At 40.9% G+C, this 16,276-nt stretch overlaps 1 protein-coding gene across 1 annotated transcript in view; it reads right to left on the bottom strand.

Moving 5' to 3' along the window:
• The window catches only part of plppr2a (phospholipid phosphatase related 2a), a gene marked incomplete at its 3' end in the record, with an annotated part of 61,931 nt that extends 47,085 nt beyond the window's left edge, over positions 1 to 14,846 (bottom strand). The window contains exon 1 of the mRNA XM_083931059.1: positions 14,730 to 14,846. Coding sequence (XP_083787185.1) covers positions 14,730 to 14,798 — 69 coding nt within the window. The 5' untranslated portion in view covers positions 14,799 to 14,846. The remainder of the gene's footprint in view (positions 1 to 14,729) is intronic.
• Between the last annotated feature and the right edge of the window lie 1,430 nt (positions 14,847 to 16,276).

Raw genomic sequence — 16,276 nt, 5'->3', positions numbered from 1 at the left:
TTGGAACCCTTTCCAGACGGATACATGTCAATGTCTTTTTATGACTGTTAATCAAAGGAGACGAGATTGTGTCGAGGCACCATCTAGGGAGGGCTACAAAAACATTCTGCTGTATTGAAGGTTCCCAAGAGCACAGTGGCCTCCATGATTCATAGATGGGAGAATTTGGAACAACCAGGACAAGGGCTAGGTGCTGAAGTTCAATACTTTTTTGGCACTGACGGAAATGCCTACATGGCGTCAGGTCGAAGAATGTTGCGTCGTTCAGTGCCAAATTTTCGATACCTAAGGGATGAATCTCAACAGTGTCAGTGAGCCAATAAGCATGCAGCATGCTAGACGTGTCAAGATCTAAAAGTCCTGGTGATTGGCTGTCTCTGGACTCTCACCCAGGAGGCCGCAGTTCATATCCTATTCATGTCCCATGTGTCACTGTAGTTACGTTATGAACTCACTTATTTTAACCTCACCCCCTACATTTTCATAACCCCAACCAAGTGGTTCTGTTGCCTAAACCTAACCACGTAGTTTTGTTTGAAAGTTAACCACGTGTTCCCTGTGTCTAAAACACACATAACGCTACCCAATGCAATGACAAATGACGCCAAAGACTCCTGACAAAGCAGCCATATGTGACGAGTTGGGATTAGAATTGGAAAACTTGGGAAATGTAGCCATTTTGCTGTTAGATTGCAGTTTACTTAATTATTCTGAATTACTGTTACCCGTGGTTTTTGAGTCTTAAACTCTTTTCAATTACTTGACAGCAGGAAGCAGAAGGGGAGAGCTGTCGATTTCTGATTCCTTCCTTTTCTTCTGTTTTTCTTTGTTCATAGGGAGTTTGGCTGAAAATGATAACATTTCTTTTCTAGTTAGCTTTGTGATTTAATTTGACCTTAGGGCACGATCACACCTCAGAGACGCTTATATGTGTTGCTCATTATTGAGTGCATTAACCTTACCCACATATTCGACAATGTTTGTGCGTCTATTCCAATATCTGTGTGTGTGTGTGTGTGTGTGTGTGTGTGGGGGGGGGGGGGGGGGGGGGTCCCTGTTGGCTAGACTGGGGGGACTTCGTGTGAGGTGTGAAGCTACAGTACCAGAGTGTTACCCACCATTAAACACAACACTATTTATAAAGAAGGGGGCGGCAGCCAGAGACACGCTGATGTGTGCTGTCTAATCTCGGCATGTTGCTCAGGTGTTAATGAGGCTGTGAGACTGTGTGTGTGCGTGTGTGTGTGTGTGTGTGTTTGTGTGTACATGCATGACACAATCCCCCCCAAGTGTCAAAGTCAATGAAGTGAGAGAAAGGAGGAATGTAAAAAAACACAGTGATGTCAAACACCTGTTGATGGACCAGGTTCAAACACTCTGCAGACAGCAGAAGTGTATCCTGTGAGGGAGCTTCAGCTGCGTTACAACACTGCCCTCTGGTGGCGGCGCTGCTATCCTAAATAAGTAATGGGAACACAACTGCTGCATAAATCCAGGTTTACGCTTACAAAAATGATTTAGGAGCACTGTGGAAAAGAAAAGCACCATCAGGTCCCACCATGTGTCCACGGTTGGCTATGCAGAGCACTAAAGACATAGAAATGTGTGCAGAATCCAGAAGATTAATGGAAGACATCCATCCAAACATGTCATGTATTCATCATCGGGACCTCAGGGACAACAGTGGACGATTAAGACACTTGCTGACTGTTTATATGTGATTACATTTAGATGATGCCAAAGAAAATGATCACGGTGTACAGGGCTACAGCTAATCATTATTTTTTATTATGGATTAATCTGACAAATCATTTTCTTAAATTAATTAGATATTCAAAGATATTTTGTTTACTGCCATAAAGGAGGAAAGAAGCCAGAAAATATCCCTATTTAAGATGATGGAATCGGAGAATTTTGACTTTTTTTCTTTGACAACTAATTACTGAAGCAGCAGTTCTAATGGCATTTTCATGATCACAGTGTATTCTTTTTCTATATATTTTATTTGAATGAAAAAAGTAAACGTTCAGCATCATTCATGTTTGATTTGGACCTCCCCAAATACTTTAGCATGTATACTTCTATTTATTCATCTAATTTATCCCACAGGAACTGACCTTGCGTGCCTCTGCAAACTTTATTTAAAGAATATAAGCACTGTTCAGGGACTTTTCATTTTTTCTGTAGATAAAATAATGACTGTTGTGTTTTCAAATATATATAAATGTTTTTTCTTATTATTGTGTTTGCAACATTGAATCTCACAAGGAAAGGTTAAAACAACCAGGATGAGAAAGGACAAGAACTTCCCCCTTCTCCTCTAAAAAAAGCCATACTACCCTCCCTACCATAATGGGTAAAAATCCATTACACATAATTTGTGCAGTCCCTAATATGATGATATTTTAAAGGCCTAAACTGACAATATATATTGATAAAAATCCCAATTGTCGTCAATCACAGCTGTTATGAAAAGGCCAAGGGGTAAAACTGCAAGAGATCCAAAGATCCGATACTCTGATCGGATATCAGCTCCTATATTGACTAATTATCTGGATCAGATATGGGATGAATGAGGCCGATCCAGTCATTTCTTTTTTATTAATATCACAAACAGAAATACAGTTACAGGGATGTAGTCACTACAATTCTATGTTTGCAACAGTGGTTAGGGTTTTATATTACAGTTTAAAATATCTGTTTGCACTTTACATGGAAGTGTTATTTATTTCTTTTTGCTGCTAATGTACACTTTGATATTTGTTAATAAATAATATTAAGTACATTTATATCTGTGTTAATTTGTAACCTTTTTTTAACAAGGATAAATGTCAGGCCTGATGCCTTCACTCACAGAGTAAGGTAAACACTTCATTCATTCAACAGTAGGATAGGATCTGTATCAGGTATCTGCCGATACGCTCCGCCCAGGTATCGGAAAAAACTGGGTCGATGCATTTTTAAAAACTGCAGCGTAAATGGTGAACCCAGGTGAAAATGTGACACGAAACAGCCCAGTGTGCCACATGATGCAGAGCTGAGAAGAGCTGTGAAGAGTATTTACAGCAGTGGAATGGGGCTTTATGGTCGCCCCTCCACTGGTCTGGATAAGTGCCTCATCAGAGGCTCTTCGCAATAGAAAAAAAGCATGCATTCTCCATAACAACTCTTCACTGAAGCACATAGTAGATTAGCTTTAAACAGAAATGACTTTTTAACTGCAAATTTGCTTGCTTGTCCCCAGATGGCAGAGAATAATTCCATTTATTAAGAGAGAAGCTAGAGAGAGGTTGGTCCGCCCACACTACAAGCAGAAAAACATCTGCAATCTGTAAATCAAATGAGCTAGAGTGATTTATTTCTGCTCCCTAATTGTAGAAGGTTCAATACTCCATCTTATTGTCTCATCAGCCTTTATAGAATTTGATGAGATGAGGAGGGGAGACGATGGCGCTTATTTGTACACATTAAAAACTGGGATTAATGAAAGATTAATGAGAGCTGATGTCAATGTCTGTGCTGCTGTGAATGGCCGGGCAAATATCTGACCAAAATCAGAGATGAAAGATGAGCACTGGCAGGGAATCCCACTGAAAAAAAAGGGGAAATGATGGAGCAAAATGGAGGGGACAGAAGAGACACGCAGAACAAGATGGCTGAGTGGGTAGCACTGATAGAAAAGGTTGTGACTTGTGATTAGGGCGGGCAGGATGAAAGGAGTCAGAAGAAAGAGAGCAGAGATGGAGAATGAGTCTGGCTGATTGGTTTCCATGGTAACTGCTGATGAGGTGTGGGTCTAAATAAAAGAGCAGGTCCTTGTGGCTTGTTATGGATCACTGTCACATTTCACGCACACACACACACACACACACACACGCACACACACTCTAAATGTTGAGGGTGTAGAGGGACGTGGTTGATAGGCAGTCTCACTCCTTTCCTTATTAGAGGCTGAGGATGAATTAGGTCCACTCTCTAAATTTACCGTAATTTATAGAAATAGTTCAGATAACATTGCACGATAAGGCCCAGGACTTAGAGCGTACCTAGTGCTCACTTTCCGCGTAGGTTGCCCCCTTGCATTTACAGTGTAACTCGGCTGCATCTTAGCATGTAACTCTGATGATTACGGTGCTCCCTTTATAATACAGCCCACTACCCTGTAGTTACTGGGCAACTCCAGGACAACTACAGTGTAGTTACACACTAAGGAGGGGCTAACGGTGGTCACTAGTTACAGGAAATCAAGATCTACTTAGAGACTAAAGCAAAATCGTTTCAACTAGGGATGCAAATTATCGAGTAATTCATTCATCGAGAGTTGTTTCATCTTATTCGTAGGCGCCGCAAGCTGAATTTCCCTCTGAATAGGTAACTGTATGGACCTTTTTAATGGAATTCAGGAACAGCCTTGTTCCTTGTTAACTTCCTGTAAGGTGATGTCGTTCACATTCACTGCAACAGGAATCAAACTTGGACACATTTAGAATGTTCATGTTTACAACTTCGAAAAGGTCTGTACGTAAAATAAACATGCTATCTTCCTCATGATATAAAGAAAAAATGCAGATCATATTCCTTAATCACTCACTTGAGGGCAGAGAATAACACTTTGGAAGCATATCAAACGTATTCTGAATAGAAAATATCAAAATATTACACAGGCTACTTAACATGAAAATTAATTGGGCATCCTCTCATCTGCAACATTGGAAACATTAATAGCAGCAGCAGCAAAAAAATCATTCCTCAGTAGAAGAAAACAGTCAGGGCTCCAGACTAACTTTTTTCACTAGGAGCACTGAGGACCCAACTGAAAATATTAGGGTCACACACGGTAAATCAATAATAGATGCAGTAATTACAATGTGCTCTTTCAAATTCAGTGTCACATTTTCATTGTGTCACATTTTCATTGTGCTCTTTTGAAGATGCATGATAGAGACCGAATGCAGTCAGTGACGCCGTATGCCTCATGAACGCACATGAATCTGGACGCACGGCTGGCCCGCCTCGTCAATGTTGGGCTGGAGATCAACACAGAGAGCGGGTGTGTGACATCATCCTATACTCCAGATGAAATTACACCTCCCATTCTTCACGTAGCGATTTTTTTATTCCTTCAGTCTAGAAATAATGCATTATCGCTTATTGCTCCTTCAAAGTTTATGGATGATGATGGATATGGATGTGTTTTCCCCCGCAAACCATCTTGTCACTTATAGAAACACCACCACACGAATGACCACAGCCAAGGTCGAGATGACGGAGTAAGCATGCTAATGATGCTAATCCTGACAACTAGAAGTGAGGGCCAGAAGCTAACTGTCACTCAAGAGGCCACGCCCTTAATTATTCATAAAATTTAACCTTTACTAAAATAAAAACTAGCATGGTACAAAAATATTCACCCCCCTCAGTGTTGTCATGGAGATATGACTTAAACATACAGACTAGAATGGTTTTTTGTACCAGGTCTTAAACAGGTTTAATAATGCTGTGAAAAAGGCCTGTTTAACATGGGGGTCACTGAGAAACTGCTCTGTTATGAAACCTGCCCCTAGAGGACACTGGAGAACTGCAGGTTTTGGCACTTCCTGATTGGATCAACCAGGAAGTCACTGTGGTGGGGGCTTGGTTTGGACCAAATGCTACGCTAAGCTAACTGGCTGCTGGCTGGAACTATATCTTTTGAGAGTTGAACCAGTCTTCTCATAAAACATTTGGCAAGCTTTTTTACCCCAAAATACCAAACGATTCCTTTTACGTATCCTGTGTGGTTCCCTGTCCTTTTTATACATATATACATTTCAGAATCACTTTTCTTTCTACTGTTGGTAAGTGAGCAGCCTCCTCGCCCACTTTCCTCACACAGATTTGTCATTCCACTCCAGAGTGCCTTCTGGCCAAAAGCCCATTTCTCTAATATCAACTTATTAATAGTTCACTGACATTGCTCTCTGAGTTCACAAAGCAGAGCAGCCACTGCACTAGAGCCGTGCGCTACTCAGCACGTTACATGCTGTCAATCCTCATCCTTCATTATTTCTTATGTGAATCATTTCTTTGTTTCTTGTTTTAGTTTTCCTGTTTTCTGTGTCACATGGAGCAGAACCTGGCCCAGGATACGCAGAGATAAGGGATTCAAGTACCCATCACAAGGCTAACACAGACAGACTGAAGATCTGTCTCACTCACAGTCATTGCTATGGGCAGCTTGCAGTGTCCTGAAACCAGGTCACGTGAACTCCAGCCAATCACAGAAGACATGTAGTAGTGATAGACCGATACCTCCGCCAGCCGATATTATCGTCCGATATTTGCATTGTTTACGTCTATCAGCTGATGCAGGCTGCTGCGTTCGCTAATAGTTTTTTCCCGGCATTTTTTAGTTTCTTTGAAACTCGTAACATTTGTTATCATCATTGTGTATTTTTTATTTGTAAATAGAGGGCGCAAAAGTAGTATAGGCTCAAGAAAATCAGCAGTCCATATCGGTCATCGGCTGAGGCTTCTCAGAATTGCCATTCAGGGTGTGATCGTGGACGGGATGTCAGACAGGCAACCGTTCCAAGGTGTTTCCCTATGACTGCCGAAATGTGTGTTTGTGTGTGTGTGTGTGTGTGTGTGTGTGTGTGAAACAGGGTGTTGAAATAGCACGGATGCTCAGTAACACCTTTATTTCAGGAAGGCAGCAGCAGAAGCAGTGCAGAGTAATAATACTGGGAAGTAGCTTAATGGAGAGTAATGGTGCAAAATAAATCATTTCTGCCGTATACCTGGCTGTCTGTGCTTCACACTGTCTTCTCAGCCCAGATGAACCCCTTCAGTTTGTGGTGCGGTTTTTATCCCTGTAACATCATTGCTTGAGAAAAGCCTGCTTTCTCATTTGTCTACTAATGAAAAGCTAATTTCTGCCATCCTCACTGTTGTCTTTACTGAACATTGGGTAACTTCAAAGGAGGTCACTTCAGGCCAGACAATTAATGGAAATAATTTTGTGTAATAGAGGGGCCATATGTTTCTAATATGAGGGAATGTCATCTTATATCATATTTACAGATTTTTTCTAGAAATCCATACAGAAAATTCTGTGATGTTTCTGTAGCATCAGCAATGAGATCAATTCCTCCAAACCCAGTTCATACTTTGACTCAGGGGCCTGATGAGTCTAGTTTCCTGATTGCAGAATCATAGGTCAGGACTGATTACACATTCTACTGTCCACAGAATATTAGACTGCCGTCCCAGCACAAACCCCCTTAAAATATTGTTCAAAAATGGCAATTAAATGTAAATAACTGGTCAGTAGCTGGCATCGAGGATGTTTCAGGCTGTGGCAGTAGGAGAAGTAGTTCCTCATCTCTAGCATGAGTATTCATCACAGTTACAGTACAGTTGATTTTTTTTGAGTAAAGGTTGAATATGTAGAATCTTTATTAAAAGCTACAGTATATTTAAACCAAAATAATAAAAATACCCCCACAAGGCGTTTTGAGGGGTACATAATGAAATAATTGCTTTTCAATTAAAAAATATATTTAGTCTGAATTAATATTAAAAACATTTTTTGACGGGTTTGACAATGACTTTCTGTCCTGTTCTGTTTCCATTGTAGCAGCCAATAGTGTTGGGCGTTGCTGGTTACCAGGGTTGTCTGTTGTTGCTACAGAAACAAGAATCATTTTGAGTTTAGAGCTAGCTAATGGATTACAAACCACTCAAAGAGAGACTTCAGTTGAAGACTGGCTAACGTTAAATACTGTTGTCAAATTAATAGATTAGTCCAAATTAGTAGTTGGAGAATGAGCAAAATAAGTGATAAATCACTTGTTTTGCTCATTCTCCATGTTCAACCTTTAAGTTACCATCAAACAAAAATGAAGATCAGCCATTGAAGAAAATCAAATGATTTAAGCTACAATCGTGAGCATGTCCAGCAAACTAGCCTTGACAAGCTAAAGGGACGTCCCCACCAAGAACTATAACTATATTGATAACTATAATTACCTAACTTAATAACTATAAAGAAGTGGATGTCATCATCCACACTAATGAACGTTAAGACTCAGTAAACAGCGGCGCCAAGCTTGAGCTTTGCTCAATATCTTACATGAAAGAGGTAGTCAGGAACAAGAGATACAACACTAGTTGCTAACCCCAGTCAGAGAAAGGATCAATGAGTCAGGGAGAGAAACATAATCAAGTAAACAAGCTCTCTACCTCTAATTTGGCAGATGGTGATGATGCAAAGTGAAACTGTAATTATACCTGCTCTTTGTCAGGCTTCCATGTACACATTCATGCTGTTGTCTCTACAACAAGAAAAACAAACCTTGTTCACTGCCCATTACAGGTAACAGCTGCTGGCCTCTTTCCCTGGTTCTGATTGCTTGCTGGTGTACTCCACCCCAGAACAAATAGAAATAGATAGAAATACTCTCTCCCTCACTATGATACACACACACACACACACACACACACACACACACACACACACACACACACACACACACACACACACACACACACACACACACACACACACACACACACACACACACACACACACACACACACACACACACACACACACACACACACACACACACACATACACACACACACACAGATGTATAGCTAGCGAGGGAATTGACTAAGTCCTGAGGGCTGAGAGCTGATGTGTGGGAGGCATATGGTGGAGTGGCCTAATGGAGAGCTTTTACAGTGTATTATAACCAAAGGGACAGTGTTTCACAGACAGGCTCACAGGGGCGGGACAGTTGCTGTAACTATCCTTGTGTGTCCTTTGGGGCCAGGCACACATAAAGGCACAGTAGAGTAGGTGGACAGTGAGAACTTGCTGAGATGTTCAGGTAAAAGGACTAATAAAATATACCAGTATCCCTCTCAGTTTATGGCATGTCTACTTGCAGCTAGATACAAAAACAATGTGTTCAGGAACAAGAAGGCAGATGCAGTGTTACTATAGATGTAAAGACAATAAAAGAAAACGTGAAGTTAAATTCCGGTGTAAAATCATCCCAGGGTCTTTTTTGGCAAATACACTCATCATATAAGCCATTAAGATATTTTTTTGTATATTCAAGGGACTTGCTAACAGCCAGATGTGGCTAAAACTGATTAGCTCGGGGCAACACGGTGAAGGCATTAAAACGTCTTTTTTAATCACTAATACTGCTCATGATAACACAAAACCGCTGCAGTAGCATGATCAGAGTCCCTACACAAAACAAAGCACCAACAACATAGTTAGTGAACCCAGAGTTTATTAAAAGAGTGTTTTAAAAGAGTAGAAAAGTCCATTAAAGTTGATTACCGAATGCAATCCAAAAGGAAGGAGCCCATTGAGGATTTATTCCAGCAAAACATGTAAACTTTGATTTGTGTCAGTTTGTTAAAATATAAGTTAATAATAGATGTAAAAGGTTTGAAAAGTCCCAGGCAGCGAATTTCCCCGCAGCACAGAAATGTTACGCGAGATATCAGGGGACGGGGACGTCTGTTGCTGGAAGGGGCAGTTCTCTGACGACAACAACAAAACAAACAAGAAGCAGTACACTGACAGGATGAAGAGGCCAAAACGGAGTGCAGTATGGAGCCACTTTAAGACGTGAGCTCCCGCAGTTTCGTTAACATCAGGCTACAAGTTATAATCACAGTGTTGGGACCTGACGGACCTGAAGCCTCCGTATGTGACGCACTGGGACAGATGGTCTCTGTCGTCTGTCGGCAGCTCCAGAGCCGAGTGACAGCAGAAATTTACCGAACTAAAATACATTTCATGTCTGCTCTATGGGAAGAAATCAACAGTCTTTAACTGATTCATTGACTTTATTTCTCTGCCCAGCACAGAGAGTGAAGCAGCAGGTGACAGACTGATCTGATCAGTCAGTGTAGATACAGTTCATATGTTTAAACACATATACAGACTGATCTGATCAGTCAGTGTAGATACTGTTCATATGTTTAAAACACATATACAGACTGATCTGATAATGTAGATACAGTTCATATGTTTAAAACACATATACAGACTGATCTGATAATGTAGATACAGTTCATATGTTTAAAACACATATACACACTGATCTGATAATGTAGATACTGTTCATATGTTTAAAACACATATACAGACTGATCTGATAATGTAGATACAGTTCATATGTTTAAAACACATATACAGACTGATCTGATAATGTAGATACTGTTCATATGTTTAAAACACATATACAGACTGATCTGATCAGTCATTGTAGATACAGTTCATATGTTTAAACACATATACAGACTGATCTGATCAGTCAGTGTAGATACTGTTCATATGTTTAAACACATATACAGACTGATCTGATCAGTCAGTGTAGATACAGTTCATATGTTTAAAACACATATACAGACTGATCTGATAATGTAGATACTGTTCATATGTTTAAACACATGTACAGACTGATCTGATAATGTAGATACAGTTCATATGTTTAAAACACATGTACAGACTGATCTGATAATGTAGATACTGTTCATATGTTTAAAACACATATACAGACTGATCTGATCAGTCAGTGTAGATACTGTTCATATGTTTAAAACACATATACACACTGATCTGATAATGTAGATACTGTTCATATGTTTAAAACACATATACAGACTGATCTGATAATGTAGATACAGTTCATATGTTTAAAACACATAACCTTATAACTTTACCCCTGTGAGTACTGTAGGCTACTCCGCGGCTAACACAAATACTATGCAAAGACACCTTCAGCACCACCACAGCTCCCTGCTAAAATCAACCCCCCTGTAAAGAAAATACTGACATTTTAGTGTTAGTGTTAGTGTTAGTTTAGTGTTAAAATCTTGTCGCGTCTTGTCCTCATGGACTTATTATCGTGTATCGTCTCGTCACAGCCCTTATTCTGAATGTATGATATATTTTTTAATATTGTACTGTAATGACAGTGATGGTGCTGTCGGTTTACCTTCTATGTTTCATCTTCAAAAGAGCACAATGAAAATGTGACACTGAATTTGAAACAGCACATTGTAATTACTGCATCTATTATTGATTTACCGTGTGTGACCCTAATATTTTCAGTTGGGTCCTCAGTGCTCCTAGTGAAAAAGTTAGTCTGGAGCCCTGACTGTGTTCTTCTACTGAGGAATGATTTTTTGATGCTGCTGCTATTAATGTTTCCAATGTTGCAGATGAGAGAATGCCCAATTCATTTTCATGTTAAGTAGCCTGTGTAATATTTTGATATTTTCTATTCAGAATACATTTGATATGCTTCCAAAGTGTTATTTTCTGCCCTCAAGTGAGTGATTAAGGAATATGATCTGCATTTTTTCTTTATATCATAAGGAAGATAGCATGTTTATTTTACGTACAGACCTTTTCAAAGTTGTAAACATGAACATTCTAAAAGTGTCGAAGTTTGATTCCTGTTGCAGTGAATGTGAACGACATCACCTGACAGGAAGTTAACAAGGACCTACGCTGTGGCCTAGTAATGGCATTCCATTAAAAAGGTCTATACAGTTAACCTTTTCAGAGGGAAATTCAGCTTTTCAGAGGAATTACCACTTATCAATTATCGATCAATCATCAACCGATAAGATGAAACAAGTATTGATTAATGAATTACTCGATGATTTGCATCCCTAATACAAAGCCACACAACGTCACAAATGTATGCTTGTCAAACAAAAGCCATGAATGAAAGTCATGCATGATTACAATGTGAGTGAGTACAGAACTGAGCAGCTTTTAACAACCTTCTTTTGGTTGGTTTTGAAAGTGCTGACAGAGCTGCAGCTCCTCACATCGTCAGGCAGGGTGTTCCACTGATTAGTAGTTTTTACAGAAAAAGCTGATTGGGCCAAAGACAGCCAACGACAACCAATCTCATGTGGGACGGGTTTAAGACGATGATTGACAGAGGCTTGAACATAATTACTGAAGGTGACTGGCACTCTCCATTCAGCACAGATTACCAGGCTTATGGAATTCAGATCAAACTGGAGTTCTATCTAATTGCATCCAGAGGCATTTTGCTCTGCACTGTTGATAACGCCTCTTAGAAATCAAAAACTTAGAGGTTCCAGACTAATATGCATTTGTAAATGAGTCTGGTGATGCCAGGATACAGCAATCGGGTGCTAAGTACCCTAATTGCCTCCATGTGTGTCAAAGCTGCTGCTGCAACTGCTGTCTGTGTTGGTAAACGGCCAAGCTAAAGTAACAAACTTCCTGCTGTTTTTACAACACTGGCATGCACTGGTCCCTTTCACCCCATGCAGTGTCTTTGCTTCTGTTTGAGATGACACTTTTATCATTTTAGGTTACAACCACCTTAGAATCAATTTGAATACATGAATGCAACGAGATCTCAATGTAGACAAAAATATCTCAGATACATGCAGTAAAATACAGTTTGCATTACACATACATTGTGTGACATCTGCATCACATCATGATGCACCTTCGCCTCTGTAAATCTGTTACAGAACAATGCTCTGAATGCATGGGGTACTCCAGCTGATAAGATGATGGTTGACTTAGTTAGGGCCAGTGAGCTTTTGGACTGCTTGGTTTGTCTAATTGGATTACAGACAGTCTGATTACTTCACCAGTTCATGCGTTTCTCCACCTCAGCTACAATTTAGTGAAGGCCCTGGGACTTCCATTCCCCTCTGAGTCATCTGTCTAAGTGCTCTCACAAACAATGTAGTGCATGCTTTCCACAAGGGATGAATTGGTATGTAAGTGTGAATGCGGTGAATTGGTGTTTTTATCAGGCTGCCATAGACAATGACCTTTGGCCTGATCTGTACAGCGCAGCTCCAAAGTCCACAGTGTAGCTGCTGAGAATCCCCTCTGTCTGTGCTGTGACATCCGCAACCACCTCAATGAATCATGCACTTCACAAATTTGCTGGAAAATGTTCAACAAACCACAAAACAACTGCAGCCACTTTGCAAAGCCTCAGCTGCCCCTGGTGCTGGAACAGGCAGGATGTGTGACACATACTGGGACTGTCAGCAACAGAGAGCGTGTTTGCTGAGCTGTCCCAGACTCCACTGTTCATCGTGAAATATTTACTACTGTGGCTTAGATTGTAGAGATGTGAGGCCAGGAAAGGGGGGGGGGGGTTATGGGGAGTCAAATCTCAGAGCCACAAAGGTTTCTCTTTGCTGACAGGACGGGCAATCACAGAGATAAATCAGGGGTGAAAGCCCAGAGAAATAGGATGTATGACAACAGAGATATGAGATACCTTTTGGCTCTTCACTAGAGTTGGGTAGATTTCCAGTTTTGCCGCTCAGGTCGAGCTTAAACCGGTTTAATTTGATGCAAAACAGCTAAAACGCCATTTGTCATTATGACACATTCTGGTAAAAAAAAAAAAATAGCCAACATCACGCAGAAACATGAGAATGTGATTAATGTAGAGTGACCGGACGTCCCCCGTTCTGGTGACCTGTCCCTGGCTACTGCTGTCCCAGGAAATGTCCCCGGTTTTCACTGTGACTGAAACATCGGAAAATGGAATATAGGAAAGAATTAAAAACGTAAATGTTGACCAAACGACACGTATAGTTGCCCACCCTATGACTCGCACAGGCTCACAGGCTAAAGCCAGAACAAGCGGCACCAGCTCAGAGGTTAGGGAACAATGCCCATATTTCTGGTGTTTTGATTGGTGGAATAGCTGCTCGGTAAAATATAATTTTCCCTTCATGAGAAGCAGCTACAGGTACGAGATTCTTTCATGAATTCATGCATCCATTCAACCAGCTATAGTACACACAGCAGAAATATCATTGACTGTATAGGTGAACCAAAGGTGTTCTTGTTAGTGTTACCGTTTGTCATCTATGTTATATGTTATTTAACCTTTGATTTATATGTGTATTTATTATCTTTAATGCAGATCTGTTTGTCTGTCAGCCACAGCTACTGCTAACATTATTATATACTAACATATTATTAACAAACGTTTAGCACTACTCTACAGCGCACAGTTTTATTATTTTGACATTTCAGTGTCACTGACCCCCATGTTTAACCCCATATGGGGGTAAATGGGAAACTGCTCTATTGTGTAAACTACTCCTACTGGACACTGGGAGAACTGCAGTTTTTGGCACTTCAGTATTAGATCCACCAGGAAGTCGCTGTTGTGGGGGCTTGAACGGCACACATAGTGTTTGTTTTGGGAGTGAAGAGACAATACATAGCAGAGTCACAGTAGTCTCAAAGAAAACCAAAACTGTGGTGACAATATAGCAGCATTTTGGATTTGAAGCCGACGAAAGAGGTAAGCTAAAAAGGCAATGCAAAGTGTAAACACTACAGATAAAATAGTTGGTTTAGAAAAATGGTTTAGAGGTGCATTAGCGCCCCCCAGTGGCCTGGAGTCCCTCTCATTCATGGACTCTCTCAGTCTCAGGAGCAGCTTCTGAGTCAACTGTGACACACAGTATACCGGTCTGGTGTTTGGCTTTATATCAAACTGGTTTGAAAATGTTTACACTGGACCAACCCTTTACACCAGCATCAGCCTGGTGAGGAGTTGTCTGCTCTCAATAATCAACCCATATTTGAAAATGATCTAGTCTTTCAAGTGTTGATTCTCATGGTTCGTTCCCAGACACCATGACAGAAGAGAAACGGTGTAAGTGTTCACATTTCTTACCTCCACAAACAGGAAGCAGGGGACGATGGAGCTGCTGCTCTTCACACCGGGCTTCTCCTCCACTGCCATGCCTCTCTCTGTTTCTCTGAACGTCCCTCTGTCCAGCTCTCTGTCTCCTTACCCTGAAGGAAAGAGGGTGAGGCATGTTAGTCCACAGGTCAACCTGAGGCCAAGTCCAGAGTATGAGATTAAGTGAAATCCAATCAGGAACACAGGCTTTGGATAGATCTGGGGATTTCCTTGGTGTTTTTCTTTCAACACAATCACACTGCTGGGTTTTTTTTATTCAGCACATTGTGATACATTTGTATTGTTCATCCACTATTTCTGCTATATCCATGAATATTTAATACAAAAAGTGAGCTTGTTTTGTGGTGCTGTGGGCTATGTGCTTTCTACAGTTTACTGTTTCAGTCATTGATATTGCTTTACTTATTTTGTTTTTTGTAGCTCCATGTATCAAAGCTGCCCGAGGAGTTAGAACAAAAAAATTCAGATAAATTGTGAAAACGATGTCACAATCTTTGTCTCTGTGAATTGCATTTTATTGGACAAGTCTCAAAACAACATGCAGGCATAATCATTTGTCAACCACACACAGAAACATTGTTCACTCTCATATACTAATGATTTACAAGTGAGAGTAGTGAACAGTCACACCATATTAGCACAGTCATTCACTGTATCTCGCAAAATAAGTGGTGCCGGAAGCTAAGTGAAGACAACTTTCAGAGCTAGGTGGCGATGTACAGTAGCAGGCAAGCTAACTGGCAATATGTTGTCCACAGGAGCGTACCTATGTTCCTTTGGTCCTATGTTCCCTGCTTTGTATTTGACCAGGGAACATAGCAACCTTTTGGGGAAAAGGGGTCTGATGCCAAGTAGAGAACATAGGACCCGGGGAACATAGGACCCAGGGAACATAGGGATGAACCTTTGTTCACTAGCCCAGAACATCCCAGCCACAATGGGAGATTCTTTGCATAGAGGCATGATGGAGTGAGCAAGTTAGCTAGCCGGTTGGAAACTGGCTTGCTGGTTCTGCATTGATTTCATGTTGCATAGGTTACAGAAAATGAGCCAAAGTAGGCAAGGTCTCGGAACGAGCTGCGACAAACTTTATGGCCCCACTGATGCATGCTGTCCGCATGATAAGTAACAATTGTTGCCATTTTGTTTTGTACTAGTCAAACAGCTCAATGTCCTTAATACCCAATTATATTTCTATGGGTGAAGCAAACCTAATATAAAAGCTTCCTTCATCTTAAAGCTGCAGTCGGCAAATCTGGCAGATGGAGTTGACTCAGTCAAATGTTGAATGTTTACAAATCTCACGCCCCTCCCCCTCTACCACCGAGCTCCTCCGCTCCCTCCCATCAAGTGCTCGTCAGTGCGTGTGCACCAGATTCCTGTGAACGTGGCCGTGTCTTCTCTCATCAATAAACAGCATGGAGTACACGCTACACAGAGGAAGGCTGGCTAACATACTCATAGATAGCAACTGCTAACGTCATTTAGCGTGTGCCTGTGATATTGTCACATGCATG

Source organism: Echiichthys vipera (genome assembly GCF_963691815.1).
Source record: "Echiichthys vipera genome assembly, chromosome: 17".
In the NCBI taxonomy this organism is placed as follows: domain Eukaryota; kingdom Metazoa; phylum Chordata; class Actinopteri; order Perciformes; family Trachinidae; genus Echiichthys; species Echiichthys vipera.
Note: the sequence above shows the minus strand (reverse complement) of the source record. Positions and strands in the feature narration are given on the sequence as shown.